The 23556-nt window shown below is 36.7% G+C and overlaps 1 protein-coding gene and 1 long non-coding RNA gene across 3 annotated transcripts; one reads left to right on the top strand and one right to left on the bottom strand.

Annotated features, from left to right (window-relative positions):
- Window positions 1-902: 902 nt before the first annotated feature.
- Window positions 903-23519, bottom strand: LOC135682660 (nuclear envelope integral membrane protein 1). Of its 2 annotated transcripts, none has more exons than XM_065197642.2 (10): window positions 23339-23519; window positions 16452-16599; window positions 15545-15747; window positions 15046-15118; window positions 14672-14768; window positions 14076-14208; window positions 12994-13216; window positions 12227-12385; window positions 11836-12039; window positions 903-7677 (listed from the first exon to the last, which is right to left on the bottom strand). In XM_065197642.2, exons 1-10 carry the CDS (start codon window positions 23421-23423, stop codon window positions 7656-7658), a joined length of 1347 nt encoding a protein of 448 aa, XP_065053714.2. In that variant the 5' UTR covers window positions 23424-23519; the 3' UTR covers window positions 903-7655. The 2 variants fall into 2 exon arrangements, with proteins under 2 accessions (XP_065053714.2, XP_088969154.1); XM_089113028.1 differs by having other exon boundaries at window positions 12227-12400; window positions 23339-23518.
- Window positions 7561-11839, top strand: LOC148958225 (uncharacterized). The gene is made up of 2 exons (XR_016144671.1): window positions 7561-7694; window positions 8659-11839. It is a non-coding gene; the product is annotated as an uncharacterized LOC148958225 (long non-coding RNA).
- Window positions 23520-23556: the final 37 nt, after the last annotated feature.

Here is a 23556-nt window from a genome sequence, read left to right as displayed (position 1 = left end):
GGTGATGATATAACGGGTAAGGAGTCAGAGCAATATGTTTTCAAAAAGACAAACCAAGCAACTGTAATTACAATACCCAGTGTGGCAAAAATGGCGAATATTGAAATCCAAGTGGATCTCCAACTCCTTTTCCAAAGGTTCATTGCATTTAAGGACTTTGTTGGACAAGATGTCCGTTCAATATTTCAATAAAATTATGCTCAGTTCCAGCTTTTTTATTTGAGGCAAGTGGTTTACCAAGGAAAGCTAACAAGCCAGTACTCGCAGAGGCAGTAGCCAAAACTGGCAATTCCAGTGATACGAGCCCAGCGGAACCATTCCAATACGTCCTTGATGGAGGGTCTCTTTTGCAACATTTGGCATGGAAGCGTGGAGACCGATTCGCTTCGATCTTAGATTCATATCTGTGTTTCGTCACTAAAAAGCAGGGCCTAAATTAAGCGTGGATCTGACTCATTTTGTGGAGTTGTAAATTAAAATTGTGGACCTGTAATTGTAGAAAGTGTGGATTTGTAAATAATGCATATTCTTAAAAGTGCAGCATAGAATACCAATCGAAACGCCTAAGAAAGAAATTGGAATATTTTTCCAATTCGCTATCGATGCCCAATCCCAGTCTTATGTATTACACTCATTTTTTATAAGAAAATTGCGATAAGAAATAAGCAATGGATAATAAAGAAGATTTAAGAAACTTCAGAGCTCGAAGCTTCAGTACATGCGGAGAAAAATCAAGTGCGCTTTATGATATTGTTGTGTGCTATTTTGAAGTAAGATGGACTCTGTATACAGCTTTAACTCCAAGACATCATCTCAATTTAGTTTGCTTTTATGACTTGCTTAAAAAAAGACACTGAGCCTTAAGACCAAGACCGAGATTATGATTTCCTGCCCGTAATGTATTTTGGGGTTTTTATGTGATATCTTTCAGTAGATTTCAAAAAAAGTTATAAACCATTTCAACTAAGGTGTTTTAAATTGGAGAAGCATTGGAAAGATTCCTCTCAAGGCTACAGCAGCTGAACGATGATAAGCCTCTCGGTGGTAGCTGGGAGGAACATTCAATTGGGAATGTTGTATAACAGGGACTATAGTCCTCCTCAACTTCTTTGCAATAATAGCTTAGAAAGTGTTTTGAAAGTTTACGCTAACGAACGCATTAGTAGCAGTTCTTCTGGGAACACGTTTTTGTTCTTTTTGATGGTGCTTTATCTTGTGTGATCAAAGATAAATTTGTATTTTATCTAACTCGGTTTTGTATTTTTATGTTAATTGAAATCTTCTTTAAATCGTTATTTTTATGAATAAGGACAGAAAAAAGCAAATATTTTCTGAAAGCAGTAGTTTCCGGTGTTTCAAAGGACGTGGCCGTAAAAAAATTTAGGGGCAAGCCTGCTAGTCCCGTTCCAGCCACTCCCTTGTGGGCTGGTGCCAGAGTGAACTAATCTAGCATAATATTAACATGATATTGGCCAAAAATTGTCATTTAGCATCAAATCTAGCATAACTTGGAATCTAGCATAACTCTGGCATAATTCTGATATTATTTAAAAAGAAACATTGTTCCATTGATCCATTGTCTATCGTTACCAAATGCAAACACTTTACACCAGCATCTGTGGTTTCATTTTGGGAGTAATTTGTGACTTTCCACCTTCAGGATATTGCCAGTTGTTCTGAATGGTTGGCAGCCATATATTTTGTGGTTGGCAGCCAAATGCAGCCAGCTAAACGCAGTATACAAAAAAGTTTAATTTTTGCTAATTATTGGGAGTGATACCGTAATCAAAATTGTTGCTTTGTAGGTTACAAAAGTTTTTACTTGCTTTGATCTAAAACTGTCTGTTATCTTTTCCTTTGTTTCATCATTCATCATTTGCAATTTTGAAATTATTATTAAAAATTTGAATATTATCTGTGCAAAAATTTTTGTTTCCTTTGCATTTTTGTTGTTTTTTGCAAGTGGCGGACTGGCTACCGTTTGACCAACCGGGAAAAGTAGCCAAAAGGGCGCCAATAGGTGCTAAAGTTGCATAACTTTGGGTCTTGTAAAACGGGCTCGGAAAAACTTTGCTTTACCTGAGAATCAGTTTGTTGCAAACACTGTCATAGGAAACGAAACGGGGGGGGGGGGGTCAGGGGCTGGCCCTCGGAAATTTTTTTAAATCACCCTATTTAGAATGTGAGAACATGCTCCATGTCGAAAATCAAAGTTTTTATTCACAATTGGCATTGGCATTAAGAAGATTCTCAGTCAAATTGACTGTATTTGAAACGTCTACACGGCTAATAAAATTTGTAGATATCAAATGATGTATTGCCCTCAATGTTAGGTATCAAATGATGACAGCGGCGGTTTTAAGGTGGGTCGTTTTAAGGGGCCCTGCATCTAAAAAAAAGAAACATGAAAAATTGTAAAGAACATGGGCCCCGCAGATGTCTTTGGCCCCGGGCCCCGCAGTCCTTAAAACCACTGCTGAATGATGATATCAAACGATAGATTTTGAAAGTTGGTCCAAAGCCCAAAGCCATTTTTCAGCTAGTGAGACACTTTTTTCCAAGATTTTACAAAGAAAGCAACTTCTCTGGCCTAGGAGACGAGACTCATTTCGATTAAACTCGATCTCGAAATCTTTAAAAATTTGACAAAATACATGACTTCATTCTCATAAATTTTCAAAAGTTTTGCAGCATATCTTTGAAAAAAAGTAAAGAGGTACCTCAACACCTGCTAGCCTAATGACTGTGTTGCTCCTGCTTCCACGCTACAGTTGCAAATCATTTACAAAAGATATGATTTATGATCAGGTATTGAACATGTGCTTAAAACTGTAGACTTGTCCGAAAAATATCTGATAACATATCTTGGACAAATGGATTTTAATAGATCTTGCTGCCATCCGTTTGGCGCAAATTGATGATTTTGCAGATTGATGGCTCCTTCGGTATGAGAAACTGTGCGTAAACATGGTAAAATGGATAAATAATTTCTTAAGAAAAGACACAGTCTCTATTCTGGGACAAAAGTTTGAAGAAAGATTAGAATACTTTAATAATAAAATTTGAAACCACAATCCTGGCCAAAACTCGTGAGACTGCTTTCCAAATGCAATTGGGTTCTTATTCAACGTGATCCCCTACCCCCTACATCAATGTTGGGGTGTTTGTATGGGCTAATATCGAATGCTGGGACATTTAGCTCTCAAACGATACCAACATTGATATAGGGGGGAGGGGAGAAATTGATATGTCCTCATTTTTCTTGGGAACAATTGATAACATGCCGAATTTTTAAATCAGTGTCAAGGAGTTTTGGCCACGATTGCAGTTTTATCAAAACAGCCGGTTTAACTTTCCATTAAGTTTATAGAAGGCTCTTACATGAGGGCATCAATCCTCAATAAATTCTGTATAGAGTTTTTAAAAAGTTGTCAAGATTTTTGGCTTCAATTAGTCATAGTTTTTTTAGGGTACAAAACTCCTGGTTGTAACGTACAAAAATCATAATGCATAGGAGATTTTAGTTGAATTGCAAAGTAAAATAGCTTGCCAACAACAGGACGTTGAGAAAGTATTGTTCTTTATCATACCTAGAACAGCTTTCACTATTAAGGGATAGTTTGTGGCCCAAAGAAAAAGGACTATTATTCAAAAGAGACAACACAAGGAATATGCATATATTACGTCATCAAAAAACGGCAGTATTTGAAAAATCCCTTCTCCCAGAATAATTATTTTAACAAGCCTTAAGAAATAGCCATAATGACTGTTACCGTTTGTGAAAAATTTTAACATATTAAAAGCTTTTTCATCTGAACCTCTTTAGAGTTTAAAACGTAAGAATAAGGGTTGGAAAGAACAAGATGGAGAATGAATACCCATTTGTGGATCGAATTCTCCATCTTGTTCTTTTGGTCCTTTATTCTAACGTTATATGCTCTGAAAAGATTCAGAAGAAAAAAATTTAATTTGTTTAACATTTTTTGCTTTTTTCAAAGCCATTTTCAAAACAAAATATGTTTTTCTCAAGGTTTTCAAAAATTTTGCAGAAACTGCTGATGAAAATTTCGTCTTCAATGAATTTTCTAAACTTTTCATGGAAACGTACTTTAGACAGGAGGTCAATTTATGATTGTAATCAGTTTTTCCGAAGGTCAGTTGCCTTTTGAAAGTTTTCAAGTTTTTGAAAAAATAACTTGGGGGCAAAGGGCGCATCGGGAAATTTCCCGGTGTCCCGGTGGGCCATTCCGCTTCTGTTGTACGTGAAGACACAGACCTGCTCATTCTTCTTCTTTATCACGCTAAACAGAATCGAAAATCCATCTTTTTTGTCAACAGTAAAAGAAAAATGCAAAGAAAAATGTTAGAGTCTGGGATATCAAGTTTTGTCAAGGAGTTCTCGGTTCGAAGACATGGAAGTATATTTTATTTTTGCATGCATTTCTGGGTGTGATACGACATCAAGTCTTTCTGATAGAGGCAAGGGCCTGGGACTTAAATTGTTTACAAAGAGCACACATTTTTCGGGAATGTGCAAATGTTTTCAACGAAGAATCCTCTACCACCAAAGACCAGGTTTGTGTTGCAGGAGAAAAAAAGCATTAGATGCCATATAAAATGGAGAAGAGAATACTTCACTAGACGACCTCCGCTATAATGTTTTTATGCGCAAAGCATGTTTCTGCAAAATTACAGATCAGCCCCGAAGTACTACCACCGACATCAGCTGCAGCAAAATACCACAGCATGCGAGTATACTGGCAGGGCAGATGATGAAATGGAAAGGCCATTCGATAGATCCTAACAAATGGGTGTGGCAGGTCGAGGATGGTGCGATGTCTCACGGATCTCCCTTGTAGACCCAAAGAGATGTTGAGCTGATTTACTGTAAATGTAAGAAAGGGTGTACTAATATGAGATGTTCATGCAAGAAAAATGATTCAGGGAGCTGTCATAAAGTATGGAACAGACCGGGGCGGAAGGGATTTCAAATTTGATATTAAAACCATGTAGCCCAATGCTAGAAATAAAAAAATCTTCATGGCCCCAATACATGTTCTAAAAGAATTTGATAGCCCCTGAAAACTTTCTGATGAAGAATCACAGAAAACAGCACTAATTTTCTTTACACAATAAAGATTAGTAATACATCACTCTCTGAAGGGCCAGAACTGAGCCAGCTTTATTTCCTGGGGAAAAAATGTTTTGTGTGTAATAACACATGATAAGTCATTCTGTGACTACACTGCTCAGGGAAAGTTTGATTTTCATATTTTTTCAAATTGAGGAAGCTTCTATCAACTCAAATGCTATGGATGCTCTAAAGCCAAAGTTACATTTGCGGGGCTTGAAACATCTAATTGAGAAAGGTATTCTTAGAGATTGGGATGCTAGCAGCAAAATGGCAGAAAGGTTTTGCAAGCATCTTCAAGATCATCTGGCAGTAACAACAGAAGCTAACGAATTGAAAAAGGCTAAAAGAATGAAGAAACCAAAAAACAGTACAATGTTTTCAGAAGGCAGCAATGAAAATGCCAGAAGATACCACTATGGTAGAGACTGAAGAGAGCAGTGACCGTGATATTGACAATAGTGACTAACTTTTTTTAAATATTCTAAATGAACAATTTCACGGCCCTTGATTAATGTTTGAAATAATTTGTTAGCCCAACTAATGTTTGGCTGATTCACCATCTAGTAATGAGGAATGAATAACCAGATACTAAAAACGCACGTTTGGCAGCAGCAACGTTGATTTTTAGTTTACTTTAATATTCTTTTAAAACTACTTCCTAGTTCTTTGCAAGAAAATAATCATGCTGATGGACTTTCGATTGCAACTTAAAAAAATTTTGTTGCAATTACAGTTTGACTGGACTAAAGCCCACAAGTTAAGATCAAGGCACATTTTTTATAATAGCGCACTTTTTTATCGACTGAACAGTTAGAAGATATATACTTCCATTTCCTCCCATGGAGTGTTTTTGCTTTATTGGAATGTCTTTCTCAGTTTGCATGTATTTTAAATATCTTTCGGCTTACAGAACTTAATAAAATTTAAATACTTGATATATTCACTGCGTGATTTATGGAAAGTTTTAATTATATCCATCATTATGATATGCTTAATGTATATAACATGTAAGTTGTGGTTTGATTGTTACATTTAACATGGAGCCATGAAAGCTTTACCGTAAAAAGTAAAGACTAGGTTTTCAGGGCACATTGGCCACTAGCAACGTTTAAGACATTAAAGTAGACATCTGCAAGATCTCCTGCAGCAAATTTCCTAGTCAGTGTTTAACGTCTGATATCCCTGTCAAAGCTTCAGAAGTTGAACGATTATCGATAGAAAAAAAGGACGGTGGAACAGCTTAAAGGCTTGGTGATAGATAACGCTGGAAAAAAATTAGCACATTTATCACGTTATCTAACACATTTAAGGCCTGTTTTTACCATGATTGTAAAAGAAAAGATTAATTGTCTGCTGATTGTGAAACAACGTATACAGAAATAAACGGTTGCAAAGACAATATGCGTTATTTCAAATTGAAACCGAAAGCAGGTTGTCGAATAGATTAACACTGAGACCTCAGCACCGCAGCAACCACTGCTTAACAATCACTCTACGAGTCCTAAGATTCGTGAATAGCAAAGCCAGGCGTTGCACAGAATTATTTATTCATCAATCAAGAACCAATGAAGTTGATTTGTAAACTACAAATGCTGAAAACCCAAAGATATATGATATACTCCCAAATAGCCATCATTAGATCCCAATTTTCAACGATTTTTCAATAAGCTTTTGAATTACTACCGAGCTATTGTTAAGCAATTAATGTACAATTAAGACAGCAAATCAGAAATCTTTGCTACTTAATGTCATGGGCAGGGCCTGGGACGAACCTGCTCGCCACCTGATGGAATGGCTAGATCTATCGGCCGATACCCGCAGAACATCTTTTCAGGAACCGAAAGCCGCAGAAATCTTCTTTCGTTATTTTACGTATCTTCAGGCTTGGCAATAATTTCCGACCGAAAATCCGTACCATCAACAACTAACTAACCCCAATAAATGAAGTTTCATAATTGATTCATTTTTGATTGATGGCTGATGATATTTATCATTCTAGAGACTATCAAACATGTACAAAACTATATACAGCTGATAAGAGACTCGCAATGTGGTCGTGTTGTGATTGAACGGTGAAAAGTAGAGTCACTCAGTGAATCAAATCTACATGGAAGCACCGATAAAATTTTTGCAAAAAACGATATGTCGAGGAAATATCCCACATTGTTGAAATTTGAAACATTTTCCAACATAAACGCAATGATTTACTGGCTTTCACTAGCATATTCAATACAATGAAACTACTCCCAGAAATAAGCAAATTATATTGAATTTCAAGGTTTCTACAGATACCATTTACTGGCGTCTTATGGGCACGGCAGGGGTACGCCATGGTAGCTAGAGCCGCCATCTTTAAGTCTTTGGTTTATAAACAGAGTAGAAATTTGATAATTTTCATTTGATAAAGCTTGTTTTCAGACAAACTCAGACAATCTTGATCAAAAGTAACTTTTACATACCTTCAGTGAGTTTTCTTAAGGAAATCATGGGCTATTTAAATTGGGTTTTTCCAATGGATTTACTAGAAGATGTTGAAATCAGCGCTGAAATGCAGATGGGGGTAAGTTTTTGTTACAAAGTTTTTGAAGATGTTTACGTCTTAAAAATCATATTTCAGCACTTTTAAACTATAGAACATTTATGAGAAATATCAAGCAACCCTTTTCTTCTGTCTTCTTCTTTACTCTTGATTGTCAAATATATGTCTGTCTGATCAAATTCACAAACTTCAAGATAAAAAAAAAAATTTTTTTCACTACAAAATTCTTTGATTAATGTTTATGTAGCATTTTAAAAAGTTATAAAGCATTATACATGTTTTTGAAACAGCGACCATTTAGTTTGAGGGGCTGAAAACGCATTATCCTTCTTGTTCATGTAAACTTATTTATTCATTGAAGATTGTACAAAAATTCTGGAAAGAAAAGCTGTCTGCGGTGAAAAAGAACCAACTTCGCTAGTGATTTCCATTGAAACTCAGTAAATGGAAACTGATTATGTATTCAGCCTTCTAGAGAAGTGACTGCGAGTTGAACAAAACAAAACAATCACCTTGAGCATAATTAGCAACAACCAGCAAAGCTAGGTCATGTGCATGGTCAATCATAAAACCACAAGTTGCTACATGTTTGCTACAAAGTGAAGTCTTAATGTAGCTTTAGGAAGGTTTTCATTACATCCTGACTGCAAATTAATAGAGTTCATGAAATCCCATCTCAAAATTATATTTGGAACTTCAGTTGTATTGGGAGTCTTTATCCTTTATAAATCAAATATATTGAAACCAAAAAATTTGGAGCCAAACTGCTTCCTGATGAAACGTGTAAAACTAGGAATAGCAATTAAGACCTGTCCTATTCTAGACGTCATTGCTACTATGTGGAGTTATAATAACACATATTTTTATTGAAATTATTATTTTCATCCATCTCGTCTCCAGAAAGTCAATATCTAGCTCACTAACGTAGAAAAAGGTGTGCTACTTTCCCAGCAATTTATTTACTCGTTTTCTTGGTTCCCTGCAGGAAATTCTGGTTCAAGAATATGAAGTAGAAATACTGGAACAACCTATATTAGAAGAGCTTGAAGTTAGGATTGAATTTGCAGAGATAAAATATTGCGAGGATGAACCAACAAACCGTAACAGTTTTCAAAGGAACAACAATGGTGAAAGAACTGAATCAAAAATCGTAGAAGAGGACATTATAATAGAGAAGAGACTTCAAGAGGCAGTTTGGCAATAGCGTTAGGAGATCATTTTTAGGGAACTACAAACAATTTTTACATATTGCATGTCGACATCAAGACGACAAAATTAACGAAGACGAAGAGAATCGCCTACCTATGAATTTATGAACTTAATAAGAATTCATAGCGGGGATAATTAACAGAATGTTGCTAGTGATTAGTAATTTTTGTACTTTGAGTTGAAAATCTGGTAATATACCTTCTATGAATTTGAAAATGGCTTCAAAAAGCAAACATTTTACAACATAATACTTGAAGTATTTTTGTCTGACACTCCACAGAATCTAGAAGGTCAGAAAAAGAGTCAGAAAGAACACGACGGAAAATATAAACCCAGCTGTGGATATTAATAGGCCAATCAGAAAAACGCAAGCACATGACCGGTATAATTGTACAATCAGTGCTGCGTGCTTGTAGAAAAATTACCAGTGGAGTCCAAGAGAGAAAACGAACTCTTTCTGTCTACACAAAGGCGGCTTTTTCGTTTTTATGTAGATCGATTCCAAAACTGCTAGATGAAAAGACGACCGGGCTCTGCCAATTATCTGAAACATGTCGTCATTATAGGGCTTGCACAGTCTGGGTTGTCTGATATGAATTTCCTTATTATAGCAATGTTTGTAAATCTTAGACTGTCAGAATTTTTCATTTACAAAACAGACCAGCTAAACACAACGCAGATCTTTACAATACTCCAAATAAAACCATGCTACTATCTCCTGTCTTGGCCAAGTAGATGTCGTATTTTTCTAATAAATGGCTAGACATAGAAAAAGGCTTCCTTCAATAAACACCTGTCATTTCCTTTCAGAAAAAGACGAAAACAGTGTCGTTTTCTTTTAAACGCTACGCATGCTCAGACTTGGGTTTATGTTTAGCAAAACACAGAGACTTTTTATTCTGTCTATAACTATTACTGAATTATTTGGTTGCGTTTTTAAAATAGTTTTAAGATTTTTATTAGGTTAGCAACTAACAATTTGTTTATATTCTCTTGACCTAGCGAAGTCCTATATCCAGTATCATTACCAATATTCAGTTCATTAGGATAGTCTCATAGTTTATAAAAATAACAGTTTACCGGTCTGTCATGAAGTGCTGGATGCCTTATAGGCAGATTTGTATACGCGTAGCCCCATAGCCTAAACATCCAATCGCATAAAGGCTTTTCTTTAAGTTCTTACACAAAAAACCAACTCGCCTTTCTGTTAGATACTTCTCCTGAGCAATATAGTGGAATTCTCTTTAAATGGTGCATCAAATTCCTTTTATGAGAAAATCCGTTACATAATGCTGAAAAGCGATTGTCACATGTTATTTAAGCAATCATAGCGTTGTTTGTAAAACAATGTCTTGAAGAGGAAGACTACGAAGAGAAGACTGCTTAAATATGTGAGTTTTCGAATGGAAATTTATAAATACATTGGGACAGAATAGCAGAGCCACCAGAAAGAGAAGATGACAATTGAATATCTGAAGACGTTACTGCCATGAAATACCTATCAAAAATTAATGATATTCATGGAACAGTTTTGGTAATTCATTCTTGCTGAGACAAAACAGAAATTAGAGAACTCAGAAATAGAAGACAAAAGGATGCTAGTTGTTACTACATGTAGAATAACTTGATGGAGCAAACGCTAGAACATGGATATTGCGATGCTTGGACGGGGGTGAGCCAACAAGAGAGCTACATAAAACCTCTCGTTTGACAGGAGGCTTTACTTTTATGACAAGATAGAACAAAGAATTCAAGCATGTAATTCTGTGCTTCGAGCTTTATTTACAAACTCTAACAAAATAAAAGAGAGTGTAAGAAGAGTTTAGCACTCTCGACAAACAAAACATTCTCGACAAACAAAAATATCAACAAACATTATAAAACAGTTTGTACTTACAAAAACTATGATTTGGAGAATCTCATGGTACATGAATACATGAAGCATGATGTTTTAAGTTTCAAAATCTACCTATTTAGGTATTGCTAGGATTTCTCTAGGAAATCTGCTTGTGAGGACAGTATCTCTATTTTGCACTTATAGTTCGCATTTTGAATGCATAAAGACAAATATCTAAAATTTCTTTAAATCACATGACCTTGTTATTTTTTAAAATTCATTGACAGAAAGGTAACAGATAAAAAATGAAAGAAAAATTGGTACATCCTTTAAACGTCTAAAATTTAAGTATGAGGAAAAAGAAACGAGGTTTGATGACGAAAAATGCTTCTTTAAAATGAACCTCTTTTTTCTTATAAGCTTGTTTCTTATATAAATTTGCTTAATTACAAAATTTTATTGGACGCAAAAAAATGAAGGAGGTTGATTCATACAACAGTCATTAAAAGCGAAAACGTCTGCTTATGATCAAGACCAATAGATGAATGAGGGACCATGCGGAAGAATGTTTCTTTTCTGTAAATGGTCCTTTACAAAAAACGCTTGATATGATTGTATTAAGTCCTTTTGACGGCGAGTCATAGTCGTTTGTTTACAATATAGATAAGAAAGAAAACCCATCACCGAAATTTTGAAGGAAGATGTGAATTTCCAACAAAGATGTCTTTATATGAAATTTACCGTTTACTGGTCTGTCATAAAGTGCTCAATGCCGTATAAGTAGGGCTGTATACGCTATTGGTGTATAGAAATGCCATGTTCTATAAACCAAAGCAGGTATCTTTATATGTATTCAGCAGTCTAAGTAGGGGCTCAAGTTCTAAGGAATGTCTGGTCCTTGCTTTTCATGAATTACTTGCTTATTGTAGATGACAATGAACTGATCCTTGTTTCAAGGATGGCTGCATACGAAATCGAGCTTCTTTCCGACACTGGTGTTCAGAGAATAAGAGTTAGGTAACGTATTAGGACTGACATGTTTCTACCGGGTCATTTGTAGAGATATAACCTAATAATCTTGCGGTTATAGTTATAAAGGTAAATAACATATTCTACCTGGCTGCTTTATCGTCAATGTCATCAAAATCGTCAGATATCAGTGGGCCATCCTCAGCTGATTCCTCCTCCACTTCTTCAAGTTTGACATCTGGGTCGTCACTACTTATCCACGAATCTTCGCCTTCCTCTGGTTCATAGTTGTCATATTCAGCAATTTCATGGTCACTCAACATCCTGCCAGTTTCCATAAAACTAGCAAATCTGCAAAAACACCAATTATTCTCAAAGCTACAATTAGCAACAAATATTTTCTCTAGTTCAAACATTAGTTTTTAACACATCTTTCCTAATTCCCTATAACCATTCAATGCATCATTTCTTCTAAGTTATATCAAAGAGAATAATAGTCTCTTTTTAAAGTCAGCATACAAAATTAAACCTAATAAACCTTTTGGGATCTTTCAAACGGGATACAACTCTCCACGGGCTACATTCGGGACTTGAGCAATATCCCCTCAACTCTGCTAGCGCCTTTGAAGTTTCTTTCTCGGCCTCTTCGTGAAATTCTTCCATCGTAAGAAAGCGTTTTTTCTTGGGTCCTCGATGCCTGTTGTAAGGTGACCTGGAATTAAAAAGAAAATTTGTTAGAAATCCATGGACAGCGTGTATCCAGTTTTACGATTGCAAGCAATACGTCATCTCACTCAATCACATGGAAAGATGTTAAGGAAAAAAGCATGATTTTGGTAAAGCACAATTGCAAGCAGGAAGAAAAAAGGCTATAAGCTTTGATTTGTGGTTTAACCTATGAGTATTGAGATGTGAATCGCGATGAGAATGAGGAAGATATTGAATTGTGCGTTTTGATCATAAACGTGGCTGTATCTGCGAGTGACAGTATGTTTTCAATCTGGTAGGTAACAAAGGTAAGTGCTGAAGTAACAATATAGCATCACGGATAGCCGGTGCTAAGATTTGTACCCTTCCCCCTGTGGAGTGCTGATATCTTTGTTATTGAAAATACATACGCTCAAAACTTGAATGATGGAAGGTGGGGGGGGGGGGGGAGCTGAACTTCACTATACACATGATGTCCATTATGTAATTTGCTATTTGTCTCAACAAATTGGTTCACGGTTTAAACTGCTGAATTATCGAAAAAACATAAATAATTCATGCTAGAAAAATAAGGTATCTAACTGCAATGGTGCTTACAGACGTTGTATCCAGTTATGTATAGTACGAGCCACGTCAAGGTATTCCAAACTGAAATGTACTACTATTACTGTAAGAATGGCTGTCACGGCAACTTCTTTAGCCCATGTACTATTATAAACCAGAAGAAGTCCGAGAAACTGCATGCTCCATTTTGTCAAGTTCAGGAATCGCTCGTTTGATGGTGGTCCCTTGTAATACAAGAATGCCAGTGTTGACAGACCTGTAACAAGAAAAGGAAGAAGTGTCTTCAGAGCGTTTCACTTCAGTATAAAATCTACTGGTAGTTAAAGTGCTTCATCTTTGATAAAAAGCTAGCCAGCGAATGTAGCTGGTCTTTTTTCACAAAACTAAACGGTTCCTTTGCCAGTCTGAAAAGTTATGGCTTCGATTCCAACCAGATCTGTTGATTAGGGCCACTATTAGTTAGAACTGCATAGAACAGCATCATCATAAAACTGTGACTATTGTTTATCTGCATTGTTTACAACGACAGTTGTAGCTGTTGTCTATTGTCTGCATTGTTTACAACGACAGGGCGCCTCACTGAATGACTACCGTTGGAGTAAGAGGAGCTGGTTGAACATTTTAGTACGTCAACAGGTAACCCATTTAGGCATTTCACTTTCAGTTATCAATCTGACGTTTAATACCCCGAGGACTGTCCGACGAAAAACGTTTTAGGAATGATAATGCTGTTCTTTGAAATCCAGAAGATTGGTATCACCAAAGAGTATTTTTAATTTAAACATTGGTTGGAAATCTTGCGTCGTACTTCCAAGAACATCCTTCCAAAAAAGACAAAAAAAAAGCTACGAAATAATTTTTAAATTTTGGCTGATCCGATTTCATTAGAAAATGGAAAACCGTAATAAATTTTTCACATAAAACAATTGCAGATAATTACAGCTGAATCGCTTCAATTCGGACCGTTAAGAGAGGGGTAAGGAAATTGTCTGACTGAGCGAGTGCCCGGCCTATCAGGGGTACAATGTTTAGTTTGAAAAACGTGGGGAGTGGAAGTCCTAGTTATCCGGAGTACGACTTAACGGGATTCACCAGTATGTGCAAAATATACTCACTAACAACAGCCGTATACCAAAGGAGCCAATTTAAGTGGTATGTAGCATAGAAATGTAGATTCATCAGAAAGCTTTGAGTGAGGTATAAACCAAAACTAGCTCCACTTGCTGCAACCATAACAAGCAATGATTTCTGAAATAAATTCACCACGAGTCAATTCATACAACATAAGGGTAGCGTAGATTATCAAGCATGTATAGAAAAAAATCCAACAAGATAAATAACAAAAATTCCTCAAAAAGACCAATGTAATAGCCAGTGTTTTGAGTAAATTTCAACACAGCAAACATTACCAATGATATTTCAACAAGAAGACAAACTAAACATGATACCAGGTGCTGGAAAGCTGAACTTTTAAAAAAAACACAAATTGATGGGGAGTTGAGCCCCTTTCCAGGTCCCACAAATAGTTATGCCATTGATTCACAGAAAAATACTGCCTAAAGCTGGTGCTGTGTTCTATAAAGGAGGAAATCTGCCTGGTGAAACAACATACAATTATTCGATGATAAAGATACTCTGGTAAAATAAATCAGCCAAAAAAAGCTACAGTACGTTGCCAGACACAGTGCTATCAAAAATCAATTTGCTATACCTTATACGGTAGAAGCTTAAGCAGCAAAATAATAATAACAGTCCATGACATCAGAACACTAATGGTTACACCAGAAGCATAGTAAAATGCCGTGTTTCTGTAAAAAGGAAGGGCAAAATTGCGATGTGTTCTAATACTTTGAATCAATAGTAAAACCTTATTATTATATAAAGGAAAAAGCTGCAGAGAATTGATTTACAAGAGTTCGTTTTATAGCATTATATAATTTCAAAGAAACAAATTTATTGATACATTATCAGGTGATTTTACTATTGAGTATTGATACTGTTGAGTAGAGACTTTCTCTTTTATTGCTACCTCTGTTTCATCAAATCTAACAAAGATGTATTTGAAAATGTTTTATAGTGGTATACCTGCTACAGTGCTCAGCAAAGAAGAACAGAAAAACTCCAATGGCAAACAATCCAAGTAGTTTTGGATCAAATGCTACAAAAGAGATAATATAAAACACTTTTACATCAGTAAGTAAATCACATCAAGCGGACAAAATGTAGAAGGATTCAAGTCAAAGTTCACACAAGAGAGTAAAAACATGCTTTAAACAAAACAAAATGATGAATGTGTACATATTGTTAAAGAAAAAAACAGCTGGTGAAAAATCATTTTCAGGCTTTTAGGTGGCACTGTAATGGTAAACTATCCGAGTATGTTTTCAATTTACACAGGTCTCATTTGATTATGTGTCTTATTATAGAGATTCCTTTGATGGCATCTAGCTGCAGATTGAAGATAATAAAGATGCGATATTGCTCATTTTTAGTGCTAGTTGCTTGGGTGCCCTTCTTTAAAGAAAATCTTCAATATAAGAACGATAAGGTTTCAAGAAAGGATCTCAAGCAAAGGATTACTTACTTTGAGAGTCACAAATCACAGTTACGCTATTATCTTCCTCATCTGATGACAAGGCAAGGTATTGATCGATAAAAGGGGAACATTCCTGTTTTGTTGTATTTCCGTATGTGTTTACACCATTACTAAGTTGAATCAACCTTCCAAAAATTCTTCTCAGCAAGCCAGGCTGTTGGATCTTTAGAACCTTAACTAAATCTTCTTTGCTACAAATGGGAAAATTATTGTATTTTAAAAGATCATGAATAATTAAATATGAGCTGATTTACACAATATTGAACAAAAATCACAAACACCTCTGTAATTTATAGCAAAGCAATTAACAGTAAACACATAATGTGGTACCGTAAATCCTTGAATTAGCTCCCTGGGGGCTTATTTATTGTTGATATTTTCGGACGGGGCTATTCGAAGGGGGGGGGGGGTTATAAAATCATAGTAGACATTAAGAAGACATTAGCAAAAAACCTCTTATATTTTAGTAGGACCTTCTGTATAAACATTTAATTAATTATTACCAAAGGTATGAATTTTTGTAGTAGTTCAATGAAACGCCAAAAGCAAGCTAAGATGGCAAAAACCAACAAATCGAGAGGAAGCCAATTCGAGGACTTATAGTAGCAGTGGGGGCTTATTTAAGGGGGGGGCTTGTTGACACTTGTAGTTCTAGGGTGGGGGCTTATTCAAAGGGTGCGCTTTTTCAGAGGGGGGGGGGGCAATTTGCGGAGTTACAATTATTTCTAAAACCATATTTCTAGTAAGCAAAGAAAAAATTTATTTTTCATAATTCAGTTAAACCAATACATTTAGTGGAAGAGATCAATATTGTCAGAGAAAGATGACATTTTGAGGGCCGCTGTGAACAAACAATCAAAATTGTCTACATTCTCAGCAATCAAGAAACACATACCTTGTTCTCAAATTCACTTCTGTTTTTTTTGATGAGTTGATGACTATTTGAAGTCTACTAAATATATTGAAGAGTCCAAACTGAGACCCTTTAATCTTGTAAATTTCATCATTTGAATCATCATTTTTTTCCAACTTACAAGAATCAACTGTAATAGAAAAATAGATAAATGAGACATTGTCACATTGAATATGCCTTCAAGATTTACAAATTCTAAAAATAAATACAAAATTACAATATCAATAAACAAAGTGCAAAAATATACTGAAATCTCAAATCTACTCAAAGAACAGAGTTGAAATGATTTAACAAAAATTCCATCAAGGCATTAAGAGATATTGCCTCGTTTTCTTTTGAGTGTGAAAGCTTTTACTATTTACTGAGAATTTGAAGCTTGATTACATACTGCATGAAAGAAACATTCCACAAGCTTCAAGGCAGATGATTTTCTACAAATTGTAGAGGTACGGCTATGCTTTGGGATTTTTCTTTCCACAAACCATTGTTCAAGGTAAAACACATTTTTGTGATGGCTGCTGTTGTAACTTTGAAAGTTTTATTATTTAAGATTATAAACAGGGTGTTTCCAAAATAAATATTCAGCTAAAATCCGTTTATTGGTCGGCAAAGTAAGCAAGTAGTCCAGTGGATCCGTTTTGCGTTTAGAAGTCGAGATCACAGTAAAACAGATGGTTATTCGTGAAAACAGAGAACACAATTTTATAGGAGAATCTAATATAAAACTGAACAACGTAAAGGCTAACAAAAAGAGTTCTTAACACCTGAAAAGCACGTAACAATAGTATTGAAAGGGTTATTTTGTTATAGCTTATCATTAAACACAATGCAACGTTTCGCGTCGCGGGCGATAAGTCTTTCCGTGTCCAAAAAGAATTGGCTGTAATATTCTAAAATCAATATGCGGTACCGCAGAGCAACTACACAAGACATCTCCCCACCAAGGCGGAGGCGAGGACAACTTCTTTGGTTTAGGGGCTCGTTTGGATCTTTGTGGGTTGTGAGGACCATACTCTGGTTTAGCTGGATTTCTTTCGGTGGCAGGTCTTTGTAGTTCCACAGAAGTAGCAGCGCTAGTCCGAGGTGAAGTTGCTCTCTCTGTAGACGCGGAAGGAGGAACTTCCGGACCACCATAATCTGCTCGAGGGTTTCTCTGGAAGCATCCATAGGTGAGTTGCGCGTGACCTCAATATCCTCATCGATGTTCGGCCAATAGGGAGCCGTGCAAGCTAGTTGCTTCATTCGCTGCATTCCAAAGTTTTCTAGGTAAAGAGGTCTCAGAACCTTCCTTTTCATGCTTGCTAGAGTCACCACTCTCGACCCATGGACTAAACATCCATTTCATATGGACAGTAAAGTAGCAACCTGTAGGAATCTGTGCATTTCTGTTCCTTCGTCGTTCTTCTTTGGTTGCCAGCCTTCTCGAATGAATCTCGTTACCATTTAGGTTATTGAATTATTTGCTGATTCTCTTGCAAGAGAACCTTGTTCTGCTGGAGTGCCTTTCTCGTCGATTGTCTGTATCTGGTATTCATGTGATCATCACTTTGCTCCTCCTAAAATTATGAATCTTTCTGCAGAGGTCAGCATTAGCGTGATCCTTAATCTTCCTGAATTCAATCTTCTAGTTAAATTGGCTTAACTTTTAGTCCATCGAGCCAGTCGGTTAGCAGCCATTAGAGGAACATCTTTCCTGGTCCAAATAGAGCTAACAATTGTCAATGATGTGACCAGTACAAACTTCCGTCCAAATGAGTACTGGTAGAACTTCTTCAATTGCCAGTGCTTCTTTTTGGATTTGGCTATAATTCCTTTGACTTTCCGTAAGAGTTTTGAAGACGTTGGCAATCGGGCGCTCGCTTTCCTCCGGAAACTGTTGAAATAATACGGCCCTAATTCTAACGTTTGAAGCATCGCATGCCAGACCTAGGGTGTGCTTCTCTCCAAAATGAACCAGGACATTCTCTGAAGAGAGCAAGTCTTTCAGACGTTGGAAAGTCTTTGGTTTTCTTGCTGCCATTCCCACTTGACTGTCTTCTTTGTCAGCTTGTACAAAGGCTCTGCTATTGTAGCTAGTTCTGATGGTAGGAATTTGGCATACAACACGACAGATTCTAGGAATGCTTTAAGACTTGATACGTTTGTAGGAGGTGTCATTTTAAGAACAGCATCTACCTTGAGGCCTTTTGCGAATCCTTGTTGTTATATTCTTGTTTTTATCAAATATAGATTTTAGTCAGAGAGAAACAACTGCACACATCGGTCAAGTAATAACAACTGAACAGAACAATGGTTAAGATTAACAACAACAACATGTTAAGATATCACAAGGATTATGACATAGGGTGTCCGTATTTACACTATATTACACTTGTTGTGACAGTAGATGTCCCAAATACTAAACATATGGCTGGGCAAAGTGACATTTTTCCAGCCGAAAACGGAGACCTTTGTCTTCCAGTCTTTGGAGCAAACGCCAAAGATTGCTCAGGTGGTCCTCTGCATCGATCCTGCTTCTCCGCAACAAGTGTGTCGTCTAGATAGGTAGCCACACGAGGAAGGTCCACGGTGAGCTGATCCATGACCTGTTGAAAGTATCTGGGGGCAGATTTGATACCAAATGGTAATCTTTCCTGCAGAAACATTCCCTTGTGAGTGCTAAGTGTTATTCTTCGTTGACTTTCCGGTGCAAGCTTGATTTGATTATACGCATCTGACAAGTGAATTTTGGTGAATCCATATCCTCCTCCTAATCTTCTTATAAGAACCACAGGGAGACGAAGCGGATGCCGATGATCCTCTAGTTGATGGTTGACTGTGACATAATAACCCCCACAGACTCTGATATCGGGTTTCTTTTGTCCTGGGAGCAAAGCTTTCTTGATAGGAACCACTGGAGCCCCAAATTGGCAAAATGTGTAGCTTCCCATACTCCTTTCGTTTTACCCTTCTAATATTCTTCTTCCAAATCAGCTTCCACGGTGAATGGAACTAGCCTGGCATTCCTGAAGATAGGTTGGACATTGTCCTTAAACTTTACTTCGAGCTCATAGTCCTTGAGGCATCGTAATTCCGGTTTCCATAAATCTTAAAATTTCTTCTGTAGTTTGATGTCAGCCTCTAGATTGCTATGGACTGTATGGCATGATTCGATATCGTTGAGTGCTTTGGCTACAGAGATGCCCAGCTCCTTAGTAATATTTCGTCCCAATAGGTTAAGTTCTGGGATTTCTGACACTGTATATTTTTGTCATGTGTCCTCCGACTCCTATGTTGATGTTTTGACGACAAAAGTATCAATAACTGGTAAACTATGTTTACTTGCTGATTCATAGTGTTAATCAGGCTTCTGAAGTTCTGGACTTCCCAAATCCTTCCATGTCTGCCTTGATATGAAGTTCCCATTCATTGCAGTATCCAGTTCCATTGTGCACGTTCGCCCTTTGATCTCGATAGGTACTTCCAGCTTTGGCATGGTTTTTTCATTCACTGCTTTGATTTCAAGGATGCGTTCTACTGGCGTCTTTGAGCTTTTACTAGTTGCAGAATTTTTTATTCTGCATACTTTCGATGAATTGTTTTTCCTTTAATTCCACAGAAGTGGCATTCTGAATTCTCGAAAAAACATTGTGGTGCTTGGTGTGTTTCAGCACCACAGCCGTAACAAGCTGATTTGCCTGTCTTGAACTTGGTTTCCATTGCTTTGTCAGGGGGCCGTGGAGTGGCCCTGTGTAAAGATTTTTGTCCAGCCCCATGAACAGTGTCTTTGGCCACTTTAGCTGCACCCTTTGTTTCTGTGGCAATTTCAATAGCCCTAGCGAAATCCAGTTCGTTTTTTTACCTAAAAAGAGGGTTTTAGGCACTGCCTCATTGTTTACAAGACAAATAAAGCGAGATCTGAGTGCTTCATCCTGAGGGTCCTTGATGGATGCAAAGCCACGGGTGGCAGCATCTTGGCGAATGTGTGCTGCAAGCTCCTGTAGTGTTTCACCTGGCATTCTGCGCATATCACTCCAAAACTTGAAGCGTTCGTGTACAACAAATCGTTTGGGGTCATTAATGCTGAGGTCCTTCATAGTTATGGACTATTTTTCCAAATACCCAGAAGTTGCCAATGATCATAGTAACAATCACTCTCAGTTGTTCAAGCAATAAAGACTGTTTTTGCACATCATGGAATTCCACATGCAGTCATTGCCGACAATATGACATTTAATTCATGTGAATTCAGAGACTTTGGTAAACTATGAAATTTCGAACTCACTACATCAAGTCCAAGATATTTCAAAAAGTAATGGTGAAGCAGAGAAGTATGCAGGGATACTGAAGATGATCGCAAATGCAAGGAAGATGGAACAGATCCAAACCTGACATGGTTATGCTACAGAAACATGCCAATTAAAAGTATGAATTACAGTCCAGCTCAAATGTTATTCAACAGTCGTCTTAATAAATAATTAACCAATCAATGATAATCTATTCAAGTTGCAGTCAATATCAAGCAACAGTTGGTTGACTGACAAATCAAACAGGCACGATACTATGATAGGGGTGCAAAGCCACATTGTGAATTGGAAAGGAGGTATTCTGTAAGAGTTAAACTAGATTGTGGAAGAGAGTGAATCCTTGCAAAGAGAGAAAGTCAACATTGGACACCTAGAAGCTACATTGTTACCACACACAAGGGACAGAAAATCAGACTGAACAAAAGTATGATAGTGAATTCACATATTGGTTAAACTATATTTGCCTCAGTATCATGTCTGTAGCTAACACTGGCTGGGCCAGTAGTCTTTTGTTATTAGTCTTTAACATGCCCTTGGCCCCTCACATTCCATCTTGTGGCTGAGCCTATGTTACCTATCTGGCTTTATTCAAGTTGCAAAACCAGAAAGGCAACTTCAATTTCAATACAACTAATATGCTTCTCGCATATATCATTGTCCAAACATTTACGTACAAGTTTACATGCCCTGGTATTTTTATGCCAGGTTTACATGCCAATGCGGCAACTGATTGGATTGCTGTGGGATTTTTTGAATTTCTGTTGATTATTTTCAAAAAGCAATCATGAAATGACAAGAGTCTCTTTGCTTGAGTTCAGCTCAACTTGAGTAGCAGTACCCCGCAATACGTGAAGGTTGGTAGAATCATCGAGTCATACACTGCTTTTGCAGAGGTCAGATCAAGGGACTCCCTTATATTTGCCAATAATCTCAATCTGGATTATGCTCGTTTGAAACACTTCTCAAAGTGGGTATTCATATTTAGTGTAGACCCAATAGTAGCTCACAATAAATGTAATGAAAAATGCAACAAAGCCAGCTTGCATTGATTTGAGACATTTATTTTGAACCTGATGCATTTGAACCTGATGTATTTGTAATGAATCTTAGATTTGGATCCTGCCTATCATTGGATGTGAAATACCTTTTAATTGATAAAATAAACTTTCACCAAAAAACAGGAGAAGATTAGTACAATAACCATTATTAAATCTTTCCAATTACTTAACAACTTTGCAACTATTTTTTCTTCACTTTCTTAGTATTGAAATTTAGTAACGACAAGGATACTGAAAATTGAAAAGCCTTTACCAATTCCTCCTTGAAAGTGGATTGTCTTGCTTGTTCTGTTCTGGCATTACTGCATCACTACAATCACCAGTTTCCCGCAGAGCTTCTGGCCCACCCAAAATCTCATCACAAAATGCCATACATTTCAGTTTGGCCTTCTAGACTGGGTAGAGATCAAGAGCTGCCTAAATAGCAAATTAGGCTCATATCTCGAATTTACTTGATGATATTTTTGACACATCAATTTTTAACACAAAGCTGGTGATGGTAGTTCAAAATAGATCTATAAACTACATATTTTTGCGTCTGGTCACTGTTGTGCTGGATTTTCAAACACAACATTTGTTGCACTATATCTATTAGCATAGTGCTACATCCAGTCTGGGGAGCATGGCAGTACACTAAAAGGTCTTGTGTTTGCAAGAGCAAAAATGTTTGCGTTCAAAGTGCTGACAAAGTGGGCAATGTGTGATTCAGTTTTGGTTGAATGTCTACAGCAAGCATCCAATAGGCAAAATGCCATCTAAGAATGGCTTTCACCATGTGTGCCCAGTATTTTTCTACAAAAGTGCTTTGTTGTGGACAAACTATGACTTTCTATTATAATTTAGCATGGGATCACATTAGAATTTTGAAATATCAAATAAAAAATTTGTGATGTGAAATATTTCCAAGGCCATTCTACAATAACCTAAAGGACATGTTCTTTAAATACTTTCTTGGAGGAGGGCCCTCAGAATCTTCCTTCCACCTATCTGATATACATCAGATATTCAGATATTTTTGTGTTTCCAATGGTTGAAATAAATGGCTTCCATGTTATTGTCATACCACCAAAATAAAATAAAAAAACAAAGTGATCACAATTTCTAACTTGATTAACATTAATGCATTGCTCTTACCAAAGACCAAATTGCATCTTTAATTACCAAAATTAATTTGAAAGCAACATTTAAACTTAGAGAAAGTCATATTGTTTTGATAAGTCCTGATGCTGTTTAACTAGATGATCATAAAAATCCATTTCATTATCATTTTATAACACAACAAACTAGTTGATAGCTCATATAAAGCCAGATTTATAGATACAGCCCTACGTTTTGGTGTGCACCAGACAAATCTTTGAGAAAAATCTTCTGTGTGCACATGACACACTCTGCAAACTGGTGCTACGCTGGTTCTGGTTAAATAGCTGCGGAACGCGTTCCCCGCGCATACCCAAACTTTGCAGTCTGAATCAGGTGGCCTAAGGCTTTAGGCTAAGTAAGTGATCAAGGCAAATGAACTACTTACAGATATGCTTTTGCTTCAAACAATTACACTGGGCAGTGATCCACTCCATTAAAAGAAAAGTTGTAAGCAAATGTGTGCACTGCATTTTCAAGAATATTATTTTTTTTCAAACAGTACTTCACTTCAAGGCCGTGCTTCAAGCTTCGCGCGGACTTTCCGTTCGAGAATGAGGACAATTCCTGCGTATCGTCGAAACGAGGTTCTTGTTTTCACAGATG

Source organism: Rhopilema esculentum, chromosome 16 (assembly GCF_057945365.1).
Source record: "Rhopilema esculentum isolate cy_ngs chromosome 16, ASM5794536v1, whole genome shotgun sequence".
Taxonomy (NCBI): Eukaryota; Metazoa; Cnidaria; class Scyphozoa; order Rhizostomeae; family Rhizostomatidae; genus Rhopilema; species Rhopilema esculentum.
This window is presented reverse-complemented; position numbering and strand designations above follow the sequence as displayed.